The 12917-nt window shown below is 41.2% G+C and overlaps 2 protein-coding genes across 39 annotated transcripts in view; both read right to left on the minus strand.

The window, feature by feature from the left end:
* Positions 1 to 1753: 1753 nt before the first annotated feature.
* LOC4577667 (testis-specific serine/threonine-protein kinase 3) lies at positions 1754 to 3256 on the minus strand. The gene is made up of 2 exons (XM_001230820.3): positions 2840 to 3256; positions 1754 to 2780 (listed from the first exon to the last, which is right to left on the minus strand). Exons 1-2 carry the CDS (start codon positions 2930 to 2932, stop codon positions 1770 to 1772), a joined length of 1104 nt encoding a protein of 367 aa, XP_001230821.3. The 5' UTR covers positions 2933 to 3256; the 3' UTR covers positions 1754 to 1769.
* A 6526-nt stretch (positions 3257 to 9782) lies between these two features.
* Positions 9783 to 12917, minus strand: part of LOC1272699 (liprin-beta-1) — a 61113-nt gene continuing 57978 nt past the window's right edge. For all 38 annotated transcript variants that reach the window (XM_061662862.1, XM_061662854.1, XM_061662844.1 and 35 more), the window contains one exon: positions 9783 to 12868. In XM_061662862.1, coding sequence (XP_061518846.1) covers positions 12629 to 12868 — 240 coding nt within the window. In that variant the 3' untranslated portion in view covers positions 9783 to 12628. The remainder of the gene's footprint in view (positions 12869 to 12917) is intronic.

Below are 12917 nucleotides of genomic sequence, written 5' to 3' on the forward strand. Positions count from 1 at the left end.
AGAACCGCGCGCAAGCCCGGACAACCATGTCTCTGGGGATGGGCGCAAATACGGCCTTTATTCTGGCCACCAGCTCCGCTTTGGTATTGCAGGACGCCCTGTTGGTGTCCCGCTCAACTGTGCCCCACACAAAGTAATCCATAGGATTAAGGTCAGGGGAGCTGGGTGGCCAAACGTCGGTGCTGGTGTATCGGTCGAAATTGGCTGTGAGCCATTGGCGTGTTTTTACGGCCGTATGGCATGGTGCAGAATCCTGCTGCCCAACGTACGGCGGCCCATTGGCCACCGTCTCCATTTTTACGGTGTTCAGCGAACACATCGCCGCCTTCCGAATTCCACATATTTACGGAGCTAGACATTTTTTACACTTGTTCGCACAACTTTTAGCAATCGAATAACAATTTAGCCCGTACACCCTGTAAATATATTTAAATCGTGTTTTCAGATAATGTTGGTTTGTTTAAAAATAATTTAAGAAACCTATGTTGCACTACATGGATTCAAGCCATTGACATTGTTCACGGTGAAATAATTTTCCGAAAAGACAGAACGTTCAGAGATTAAAACGGTAAATTTCAAATTTTTCGCCCGATTGAAACGGTAAACTTGAACCGCTTCAACAATATGGCATGCATTTCGTTCCCTTCAGAATTTCGCGCTTTGTTTACGGTGAAAAATAATGATCAGCGGGGAATGAGAAGGAAACGCATTTAATTCATTATTTGAGCTTGTTTTATAGTCTCAATAGCTGGGGAATTCAATTTCCTATGTTTTTGTGTCCTAATCGGCTAATCGGGACACGACCTCGCCCGGATACTCGAATAACACGGATAATGAATCAAAGTATATTTTTATTAAGGCTGGGCTACATTGATCGTACTCCGTGGTGTAATTTTGATATTCACTAGCGCATCTGGCGGCGGCTGGTGGAAGCTTTTTTTGGTCGTCGGGGGAATGGTCGTGTTGGATCTCAAAATTAATTAGTTTTTACACCGTTTTTTATGCGAAAACGGCTGAAATACTTGCACAATATGTTTGTCTATCTTTTAGAAAGCTTTTTCAGTCCAGTTAAAGTAAAAACATAGAAAAATAACATATATTCTGGAGCGGCTCCACATTGTTTGGCAAAATGCTTCGTTCAGCCGCCGCCAGATGCGCTAGTGAAAATCAAAAAACGATGGAAAAACTACTTAAATTTGAGATCCGGCAAGAGCACCTCGATGACCAAAAAAGGCTTCCACCAGTCGCCGCCAGATGCGCTAGTGAATATCGAAATTACACTTGCGAGTACGATCAATGTAGCCCGGCCTTAAGAAATCGCGATTTATCCATTAAATAACTTACAATTAGGGAATGTTCTACTAAAGAAGATATTCCTTTGAAGTGAATTTCCGCTAGTGATGCTGTATCTCCCCCAATCCTTAGCTGTAGCTGTCAGATATTACTCCTGTCAAATAGTTCATTTCGCTGCACATAGTAGCCGCGCATTACAGGGTTTACCTAGCCAATCGGGCGTCGTCAAAGCGTTATCGGTCGCCGTAAACACTTTTTCGGGCAAACGTAAACCCTCAATTAGGCACTGTCATTGAAGATGGCTTTGACGATGCCGGATTGGCTAGGTAAACCCTGTAAAAGATTTCACATTACGGGCATAGCAACAATAGGATTGTTATTTTGCTATAATTGATTTCTGAGCCCTTACATATTGATATTGGTTTCTGAGGATTGCATATTGTGTAAACAATTGTCTACGTGAATCCATTCAACATTCATTTACTACCCTTTATTCTGGAGCCTGATGTATTAGTTTGCACTGAAGTTTGCATAGACAATAACGAATCAGAATGATTTCGAGTGTCTAAATTTGATCCAGTTGATTTTATCACTGTGACTGATTGGTCGGCGTGCTCTATCAAACGAAGTTTTTCTTTAACACTTTCAATATCAGCGGAAGACCTTGCAAAAATTCTTGCTTCTGCTAGGGCGGAAAACTCTTCAGCGTTCAACGATCTCAAACGACGATCTTGAATCAACCAATCACAAACCAGCACTTCCTCGACAGTCCATCGAATCAAAGGATTGGGTTCGAGTAAACTTCGCACCAGTGTTTTTACTTCCGGCGACAATGTGTCATTTACACGCGATCGGAACTTCCAAGCACGGGCCATTTGTTGTTCGTACACTTGCCGAGTTTTGCCCTTGAACGGTACGGATTTGTTAAGCAGCATGTACAATACAACTCCTAATGCCCATAGATCTGATGCTTTCGGGTTGTACGGCTTTCCTTTCAGCAACTCAGGCGCTGAATAGTCGAACGAACCGCAAAACGTTGTACTTAATTGCGGTTGTCGGTTTTTTTCTGTAACATACCGAGCAAATCCAAAATCACTCAGTTTTACGTTCAAATTTGCTGACAACAGAATGTTTTCGCATTTTAGATCCCTGTGGGCAATGCCTGATTCGTGTAGATATTGAACAGCCAAAGCAAGTTGTCGACACCAGATGCGTGTCTGGGTCTCTCTGAGTGGTCCGTGCTCAATCACGAAAGATAACATGTCACCCATTTCGGCGTAGCGCATGAAGATGCAAATTTTGTTGCGACACTTGATAATCGCATTTATGCGGATGATGTATGGGTGACGAATATGGAGCAGTACCGTTAATTCCCTTGGGAGAAATCGTTTTCGAAACTTTTCACTACACTTCTTTGTATCAATCAGTTTACAAGCCAACGTTTCGAAACAATTGTTTGCTCGGTTATGATATTCAATAAGATGTACCTAAAAGCATACAATTGTATGTTATATTGAAGTACTTTGGTGTAATCGAGATACCATACCTTGGAAAATGCCCCTTCACTTATTCGCTTTATCCATCGATATCCTAGCGCTTCTATGGACGCAGGTATTGGCTGTTCACCTTGAAATGGCATTTTTCATATAGATCTTCTATTTTTATTTAACGATTTCGATTTGCACCAAACTAAGAATAAACACTGCACTACATATTGATTTGGTTGAGCTATTGGCAGTTTATGATATATGTTAATTTCATTCTAACTGAAGCACAGTCTGAAATATAACATTATATAAAACCATCAAAGTACGCGAACGGATTTTAATAAAATAATTATACAGTCCCGGAAACCCGGATCTTGAAAAAAAAACACAAAAACGCAAGGCAAGGCCTATTAAGAAAATTGTCATTTCAATTTTCATTTCAAAAACGTGCCAAGTAAGGTCCATCAATTACTACAGGTTGGTCCGTTCAGTGTACTATGATAAATCTTGATTTCCGTCCGCATTTCCGAAGATACCCAACGGCTGGTATTATTGAATCCGTTCGTAGCGGTAACGTACGACGCTCACATGAAATTCTAGGGATGGCAACACATTTCTTGAGCCCGGTCCTACAACGCCGCGGTAAATAACTGTAGCTACCATCTAATACGTTAGGAAAATGAGTGTCGGGACGTACGCTGCCGCTACGAACGGATTCAATAATACCAGCCAACATCTCATACAAAGTTCTTAGAAACAATAACACCCAATCTGCCAATCTCCATAGAAATCTCCATCCATCATGGCTACCAAAATCAAAGATGGCACCAAGGTGCCTAGATAAACTACAGGTGAGTCCTTAACTCCGATTTTGGTAGCCATGATGGATGAAGATTTCTATGGGATCTGTTCAGTTACGCACAAAACTGCGCCCGAAACATTTTAACGTTTAAATATCAATTTCCTCCCGATATGTTTAAATCATTTTGACAGACGCATCACGACGTGCATCGAAATAGATGTTTGTTTATGTTGACCAAAGTGAGTTGATATATCAGGTGCAAGGATAATGTATTTAGAAGGTTGATTTTTATCGCTTTTGCTGGGCGACATTGTGGGGGACAACTGTCACTCTCTGCATACACATTTCATTACCCCGCACCAGCCCTCCCCGATTTTTATACCGGAGCCCATGGAAGAGATATGTCAAGTCGAGAAAGGCCTTTTTGCTCTGAACAACTTCACCTTGTCATTTATAACACCTTGATCAGGTGGACTTATCCAGTGCAATTTGATAAGGACGTCACACGAAGAGTAAACTTTGGCGTAAACTGAATTTCATCCATACAACCCTACAATCTTTTGAAAGGAAGTTTACGCTCTCCCATACTAATCAAAGATACACTTTTTTAGTTTACGCCCTGTGTGACGTCCGTAAAACGTCTTAAATCGAAAAGAGGAAGAAACAAAGTGTAGGGGAAAGCGGGGCAAAATGGGCATTGAATATGTCACAAAACACAATTATTCTTGCATTATTGTATGCCTCCACCATCAATCTTTAGAATAAAATTGCTACAATGAAAATATTTAAAAAAAAAAACAAGAAAAAAGTGGTAAATAAATGCTGACGTTTTACAAGAAGCTATTTTGGGCAAAATGGGCATAGCCCTGGGGTAAAATGGGCATATGTAAACAAACTGTGATACGTCAAAACACTGGGGCAATATGGGCCACAACAACTGCGCCTTAGGTCTATGCTTTTGCGCACGTTTTGTGAAATGTATTCTCTTCCTATCTTTTGTTTTGCTGTTCAGGAAAGCCCTTAAAAATCTTCCAAATATATGTTATCAAAATTATAACGGCCGGGGGACACTGTCCGAACTCGCTAGTGTAATTTCGATTTTCACTAGCGCATCTGGCGGATGCTGGTGGAAGCTTTTTTAGTCATCGAGGGAATGGTCATGCCGGATCTTAAAATTAAGTAGTTTTTCCATCGTTTTTTGCCATGAAAATGGATGCAATGGGTGCAAGACATGTACATCTACGCCATCAAGCGTGTGTCACACGTGTGAGGTGTATTGATGAGTGTGTTCTTGCATGCATTCTTGATCTACTCACTCGTGAAGGCGAGAATTTCGTTTCTAAGAATTGATCAATGCATCAATAAATTCAATAGTTGAACGATTTTTAGTTGAATGCTCGATAGTTAGCTAACAGTGCTATTTAAAAGCATGCGTTTGTATAGAAAAATCGCTTTTTGAAAAATTCACAAAATCCTTTCTGAAACTTTTCTTGACCTGGAACCAATTATTTCACTTTTCATACAAATTGTATCAAAAAGTGCTTTACGCATAACGAGTGAGTCATTGGAACGGATTAGTGTTTAGTATTTATTGATCTTGTTTATCTGACATAGAGAAAGTCACAATGAACCAGGCGCTTACAAGCTACGGGGCGTTACGTTAAGTTTAATTTAACGAACACGCAAACGCTCAGGGAACGCAGATTAAGACATACTAAGTTCATACATATTGTAAACTTGACTGAAGGCGACTGGGGTGATGGGTCATGTCCATCAGATCTGACTGACCCGAAGTAGTAAGATGCGCGTATTTTTTGTTTTTGCCTGAGAGTTCTAGACGGAGCAAAGACATTTACAGCACTGAGTATGTTGGGAGAAATGATTGTTGAGAGTGGCTCTATACCTAACAGTAGACATCGACTGGCTTTAATGGGATGTACGTCACGATGTCTCCATTGGAGGAGCTTTACAGCATAACGCGTTGCTTTCCTTTGAATTGTCACAATGCGCTGAATCCAACATTAAACATAAAACTCGTTATGAGGATTTCCTTTATATTTCCGGATTCCTTTTTTTATTCATCACATCCACCGTCTGTCAAACAACCCAACCGTATAGTCGTCGAACGCGATCGCCTTCCAACCAGTTGGGTCATAATGTACATTAATTAATAATATTCCATCCTCAATGCACAGCAGCGTACCCGGTGAAATCACGAATGCGATGGAATAATAAAAATAGACAAATATCCCGAAACAAAAAACCTGAAAATGTCCATTAATTGTTGAAAAATTGATCATTTCTTTTAAACTTTTAGAATAAGATAACGTTTTCCAATGGTTTCCTATTGTAACCGTGTGCACAGTAAGAGCAGTAAAAAGACCTTCATCTTTTTGACGTAATGACGTTTTCGTTCATGCATTATGGTTCTATTATGACCCTTCCTGACAGAAAGACAACAACATCAAATAAAAATCACACACATTGTTAAAATCAGTCTACTTACAAAGTATAATCAATAGCCTTAGCTACACCTGGAGACACCCTAAAGGTGGTTCAAAGTCCCATGTTATGATTGACAAACAGCACTTCTCGGATATTATCGACATTAAAACGTATAGAGGCGCAAACGTTGACTGGGACCATGTCCTGATCATGGTATAGCTGCGCCAGAAACTCTCCATGGTTAACAACCAACCCACCCCAAGGCTCAACCTGGACCGGTTGAAGTGTGCTGATGTAGCGGAGCGGTACGCGACAGCGCTCGGGGAAGCGCTACTGGCCGACAGCAATATCGCCACAATGCCCCTCGCAGACCACTGGCGAATGGAAGAACGAGCCATCAACACTACAACCGAAGACAAGATCGGCCGCTTGCCACGTATAGAGAAAAAAAATGGTTCGACGAAGAGTGCAGACGAGTACTATCTGAAAAGAAAGCAGCTCGCATCCACATGCTACAGTATGAAAGCCGTGGAGAACTACAGACGACTGAGGAAACAGCAAACCCTGCTCTACCAGGCCAAGCAGCGTTTTGAAGAGTCAGACGAACAGCTGCTGGAGCAGCTTTCTCAGTCGGGGGACACCCGCTTGTTCTACAGGAGATTGAAGGAGGCACGGAGCGGGTTTGCTCCTAAAATCGCAATGTCCCGGGATGCGGAAGGAAATCTCCTGACGGACGAGCGGGAGGTGATCGAAAGGTGGAAGTGCAACAACAGCGACAGCATCGGCGCAGACGACGAGGTGCCCCCGCCATCTCTAGATGAGATTGCCAGCGCCATCAAGCAGTTTAAGAGCAATAAGTCTGCCGGCAGCGATGGACTGGCGGCCGAGCTCTTCAAAATGGGGCCGGAGAGGCCTACCGTTGAAATGCATCAGCTGATCGTGAAAGTCTGGGAGCAGGAGGATCTACCGGAGGAGTAAAAGCTGGCTGTTATTCCCCCAATCTACAAAAAGGGCAATAGGCCGGATTGCTTGAATTTCCGAGCCATCACAGTCTTAAATGCCGCCTACAAGATCCTGTCCCAGATCCTGCTCTACAGACCCCTTGCTACAAATTTTGTCGGCAGCCACCAAGCTGGGTTTGTTGGAGGCAAATCCACCACCGACCAAATTTTCACTCTACGGCAGATCCTTCAGAAGTGCCGAAAGTGCCAGATCCCAACGCACTACTTGTTCATCGACTTCAAGGCGGCCTACGACACCATAGACCGGAAGGAGCTATGGAGCATCATGCAGCGGTACCACTTCCCTAGGAATTTGATCCGGCTGTTAGAGGCCACCATGAACGATGCAGTGCAAGGTGAGAATACTTGACGTCGGAATCGTTCGAATCTCACAGGGGTCTGAGGCAAGGTGACGGAATCTCCTGTCTGCTCTTCGACATTGCCTTGGAAGGTGCCATTCGAAGCGCAGGGCTAGACAACGATATCCGTGACACGATCCTCTACCGGTCTCTCCAATTTCTTTGCTTCGCGGATGACATCGACATCATCGGCAGGACAACAACGAAGGTGTGTGAGGCGTACCCCCGACTCAAACGCGAAGCAGCATGAATTGGATTGAGAATCAATGCGACGAAGACGAAGTACCTGCTTGCCGGTCACTGAGACCATCTGGGAAGCAGTGCATTAGTTGACGGCGACAGTCTCGAGGTAGTAAAGGAGTTTTGCTATCTCGGGCCGGTCGTTACTTCGGACAACGACATCAGCAGCGAAATCCGTAGACGCATTGTGCAGGGGAATCGGGTATACTATGGGCTTCACCGACTGGTGAGATCCAGAAGACTTCAAGCCCGCACGAAATGTGAGATATATCGCACATTGATTCGCCCAGTGGTCCTCTATGGACACGAGTCCTGGACCATCCGAGCGGAGGATGCAAACGCTCTGGGCGTGTTTGAGCGACGCATCCTCCGGACCATCTTTGGTGGTGTGTTTGAGCATTAGATTTGGGAGGAGAACGATGAACCACGAGCTTGCTGAGCTGTACGGCGAACTGAGCATCCTAACGGTGGCGAAGGCTGGTAGGATACGATGGCTGGGGCATGTCATTGGGATGACGGACTCGTGTCCCACCAAAAAGATGTTAGACAGCGATCCCCCGTTCGGCATAAGGCGCAGGGGAGCACAGCGAACTCGATGACTGGACCGGGTGAAGTGAGACCTGACGGAGGTCGGGTGTCTGCATGGATGCGAGGCTGCAGCCAGGGACCGAGCATCCTGGTAGAGCCTGGTAGAGCAGGGTTTGCTGTTTCCTCAGTCGTCTGTAGTTATCCACGGCTTTCATACTGTAGCATGTGGATGCGAGCTGCTTTCTTTTCAGAGAAGAAGAAAAGAGAGCTTTTCTTTTCTTTATAAAAAAATACTTTAAAAGAATACAACACAAAATAAATAACGATATAAGAAAATTAAAGAAAAAGCGATAAATTTAAAGTTTAGTTGAGTATTAAAACAGCTTTGATTTCCTTTTTCTCTGTTTGTAAATGTAACTTTATAAAAATTAAAAAAAATCGTTTTATGTCGCGTAGAGGCTTGGAGTTGCATCGTCTTCTCAATGATCCGAATCATAAGGAAGCCGTACTGGCAGAATGTGCTATTAACAAAGGTAGAATGGCACTTAATACTCCTGCCTTCGCCTAATTTCGGGGGTCATGGGAGGCAGCAGTCAAGTCGGCTAAACGTACCTTGCGAAAGCTTTTTCGTCAGTAACGTCTATCGTTTGGGGAGATGGCGACAGTGCTGGTGCAATTCGAGGCAGAAATGAACTGCCACTCTTTAACTCCCTTATATGAGGATCCTACTGAGGTAGATGCCCTAACACTGGGGCACTTTCTCATCGGGACGGCTTTGATGACGCTGCCTGATAACAATGTTGTAGATGTCCCTGAGAGCCACATGCGCCAATTTCAACTACTTCAACAGATAGTGCAGCGGCACTGGAAGAGATGGGTGACCGAGTATTTGTGTGAGCTACACAACAAAAATCAACGGATTCTAATTCCTCAGCCTTTGGCTGTCGGCCAAATGGTGATCTCGAGGGAGGATATCGTTGCTCCCTGCGAGTGGCCGCTAGCCAGAACCTACGAAGATAATCCTGGTTCAGATGGGATCGTTCGCGTAGTAATTCTTCGTACACAACAGGTTTTGGTTTTGTGAATTAGGTGATGACAGACGTTTATGACATTAGGATGGCAGGCCTTTTGACAGACGTGGTTGTTGGCTCACGGATGCGGACAGAGTAAGGTCAAAGAAGAATTAAGAAACATAACGTAGGATCCGAATAAAAGAATTTCATAACAAACAACGCCCGTAATTTGAAATATGAGCTCGAAACTGTCCGGAATATCAATCAAAACAACGTTGCAGATTCAAGATGTTTTCAAATTTTTGGAGTAAAATTATTGTAATCATATTTTTTTATCCTCAAAATTAGAACGTCTGCTTCTGTAAAGTGAGTTAAACAGAGGTATGATCGATTAAATTTGAACCAGTTAGAAAATATTACATGCCAAACATATTTCAAGTATCCGTAATTCAAAGCAATTCGGTATGTTGAATTGTTTTAATATTTTAAGTTTTCAACACAAACTGAACACCATCAATATGTACACCAAAATCTAATTCACACTATAAACACCATTAAAAAGGGGTTATTATCTTAATTGTTTCGTACATATATTTATCAAACAGGACAAAAAATTTCCACAAAAAAATTATCCAATATTTCATTTTATTAACATTTCATGTCATTTTTGCATGAGCATTCATATCATCAAAGCCAATTTGCTACTTGGTTGAATGATTGAATTTGCTAGGCGCTTATAAATCGTTTTTCACGTTACTGATCAATTTTTTAACTGATTTAGGTGGTTCATGTTTCTGCTTTCCTACCTTTCCTAAGGACGAACACCTATTTATTTTATGTTTCTTGATGTTTATTATTTTATGTTTCTGCACCTTGGCTCAAATGACTCATACAGGTCTGGTCTTACGCAGGTCTTTAACAGGAGTCTTTTGTACGAGGTTAAGGTCTCGATGGGAATCGAATCATAACTCCAGAATTTACAGGTTCTGGTTCGACTATTTTATGCTGTTTACTTATTTTGTTTACTATCGTTCTAAAGTGACTTGGCATTTCGTGTCCATGTGCAACGGGATTATTTTAGAATCATTCTATATCTCACCGGTACCATTCAACTAATTGTTTGAATTTGTTCATAATTTGCAAATGTTCCTTGATAATTCTATAGACAGGTTTCGTCAGTTGTTAGTAATGTCCTTGGTTCTATTATGAATATATTTTAATGTATACGTTTTGTTGCAGTAAAGAACGTTCTAAGATTTACGTTAATTAACATTAACATGCCAATTTCCTAATAGTCGAATATAAACATGTTTCTATATTATTTTCAATGAATGGTATTTTTCCATGTATTCAAAGGTTAGTTATACTCCTGCTTTGCTATGTGTTTGCAAAAAACTATGATATAAAAACGAAAGTATAATATGCTTCGTACCAAAAGAAGCTTCTGTATGAATACCAACAGCGTCTACCGTCACATGGTACGTTACTCTTTATTTTCTAGATAAACGATTATGATTGTGATTTGCTTTGTATAAGGATATGAATTCAAAAATGGTAACAACGTTATCATTTGGTTGTTTGCTTTGCTCCAATGCTATTGGGATACTTGGATATATTGAACAGAATATTGTAAACAAAAAATGTTTACGCAAAATAAATTTCGACGATCTAACGTTCTTGACTTTCAGAATATAGTGTTAGCTGTTAGGTCTACCCAGCGATATTGAAAGATTTGTATCAATAAATGGTATAAAAATTGAAATTGGTCATGTTGTAACGGTTGAACCATTACCATTGATATAACGCATTAGTAGACAATACAGACCCTTGAAGATATGTCCTATATATATGCAATGTGTCGATTGCAAGAGCTGATTATTGTCTTTGGCTTTCATTAGCGTGTAACATATTTTATTTCAATTATATTCTGGTCGTGTTTTGATAAACCACTGCTTGGAATATTTTCGTAAAATGTTACATGCCACAATTTTTATCGCTCCAAATGGTATGCTGTTATATAAATTTAATATTATAGTGTAAACCAGAAACCTCTTCATTTTACCCTGTGTTATAATATGTATCATGCAGAATTGGAGCGTTCAAGAAACGACCGTTACTAACTTTGCGGCTTCGATGTTTTATTGTTTACTCTACATTTCCAAAATATTTTTGTCGATCTATTTCACGACTGTCCACAATAAATTTGGTCCATAATGGTTTCAATTACCGGCATACAGCACAGTGGTACCAGTCTAATAAGTGAAAATAACGTTCTTTAAATTCGTCATACTACAAATGTCGTTGATTATACATTGTGACAATGCCGCTTTGTGTGTTTCTGCAACTTGCTACTTGAAATGTTATTCATTTGCGATTATCACTAGTCATTGAATCAATTTTATAACATTCTATCAAAAATTTAACCATAGCTCGAATGTAGAGGGTTGTTTCATTTAAATTTGTTTATGTTGCATACTGATAGAATCACACTGACTTATGTATTATTGCGACATACATTAGCTGTTGCAAAACTATGTTTTCATTCAAGCATATGTATATTCCGGATATTCCGTTGACTTATTCATACGTAATAATCACAAGTACTATTATTTTTTAATTGTGCCAGCGAAAGAGCTGTCGTACTAATGGATTGATTAAGTGATAATGGATGACCACCTGCTGGGCCATTCATAACAGAAGACGCGCCTGATGAAAGAGAAGTCAAAGAAGACGAAGGAAGCTGACCAGTAGATGAGGAAAGGCTACCACCACTAGCCGATTTATTTGTCATAGGTAGTATTCGGTTATTATTGCCAGCATTTGCAAGAGTTTCAGTGATATTGCTCTTGTACGTATTGGTCATGCTATTTGCAGAACCAGAGGATACGTTTGTCATTTGCTGCTTTAGAATATTCGTCACCGAGTTGGAAGTAATTTTAAGTACCGGATTCGTGGTCAAAGTTGCCAAGACAGAGCTTTTTTTTGCCACTTTTGCAAGAATGGAGCAATTGCTAAACGAAGCCGAGTTTTTCACCTGTATTGTTTTACTTATGCTCAATGGCACCGTGCATGCGGAGTTAAACGATGCCGATCGCTGCACAGGAATATTACATGCAATGTTTTCTATAGGAGCATCTGTCACTTGCTTGTGGGATGCATCCGACAACAGTGTAACTGCATCTAATTTCCTTCCGATTATTGTTACCGTAGATGATTTTTGTTTTGTTGTAGAATTGTTTGATACCAGCGACGATGTTGAAGAATAATTGGATTGGTTGACCGAACTTATCGGATAAACATCCTTAACTGGAGAAAAGGATGCAATGACATTGTCGGTTAATTTTGTGCATACCGAATTATTGTCGTTATCTGCCGTCACCGAACGATTGTAGTTCATTATTAAATTGCTGAGTATAGGAGAAGAGGCGGTCGAAGAGATGGAACAGGAAAATATCCTCTGCTAGGAGGTTGAAGCAGTTGAACTGCGTATTGATAGTGGAGAATCGCTACCACCTCCTTCTCCTCTACATTCGACACCGTTATTATTGACTATCGGCGTTGTTACTAACTGTGCGCTACTCGACGGTTGACGTTGAACTGAAGCAAGCTCCAACCCGACTCCGGAAGTAGTTGTGCTGGAGATGCTGCTGGTTGTGCTGTCTGGATAAGCAATTGGTGCCGTTGAGGGATCCTTCGTCATCTGTTAAAATGGTTTAAATGAATTTGATTAAAAACAATACGACAATAAC

The sequence above is a fragment of the Anopheles gambiae genome, chromosome 3 (genome assembly GCF_943734735.2).
Source record: "Anopheles gambiae chromosome 3, idAnoGambNW_F1_1, whole genome shotgun sequence".
Classification (NCBI taxonomy): Eukaryota; Metazoa; Arthropoda; class Insecta; order Diptera; family Culicidae; genus Anopheles; species Anopheles gambiae.

Coding starts and splice junctions, on each gene's coding strand:
- LOC4577667 (XM_001230820.3), bottom strand. CDS start 2,932: ATGCCATTTCAAGGTGAACAGCCAATACCTGCGTCCATAGAAGCGCTA. Junction 2,781..2,839: donor GTGAAGGGGCATTTTCCAAG/GTATGGTATCTC, acceptor GTATGCTTTTAG/GTACATCTTATTGAATATCA.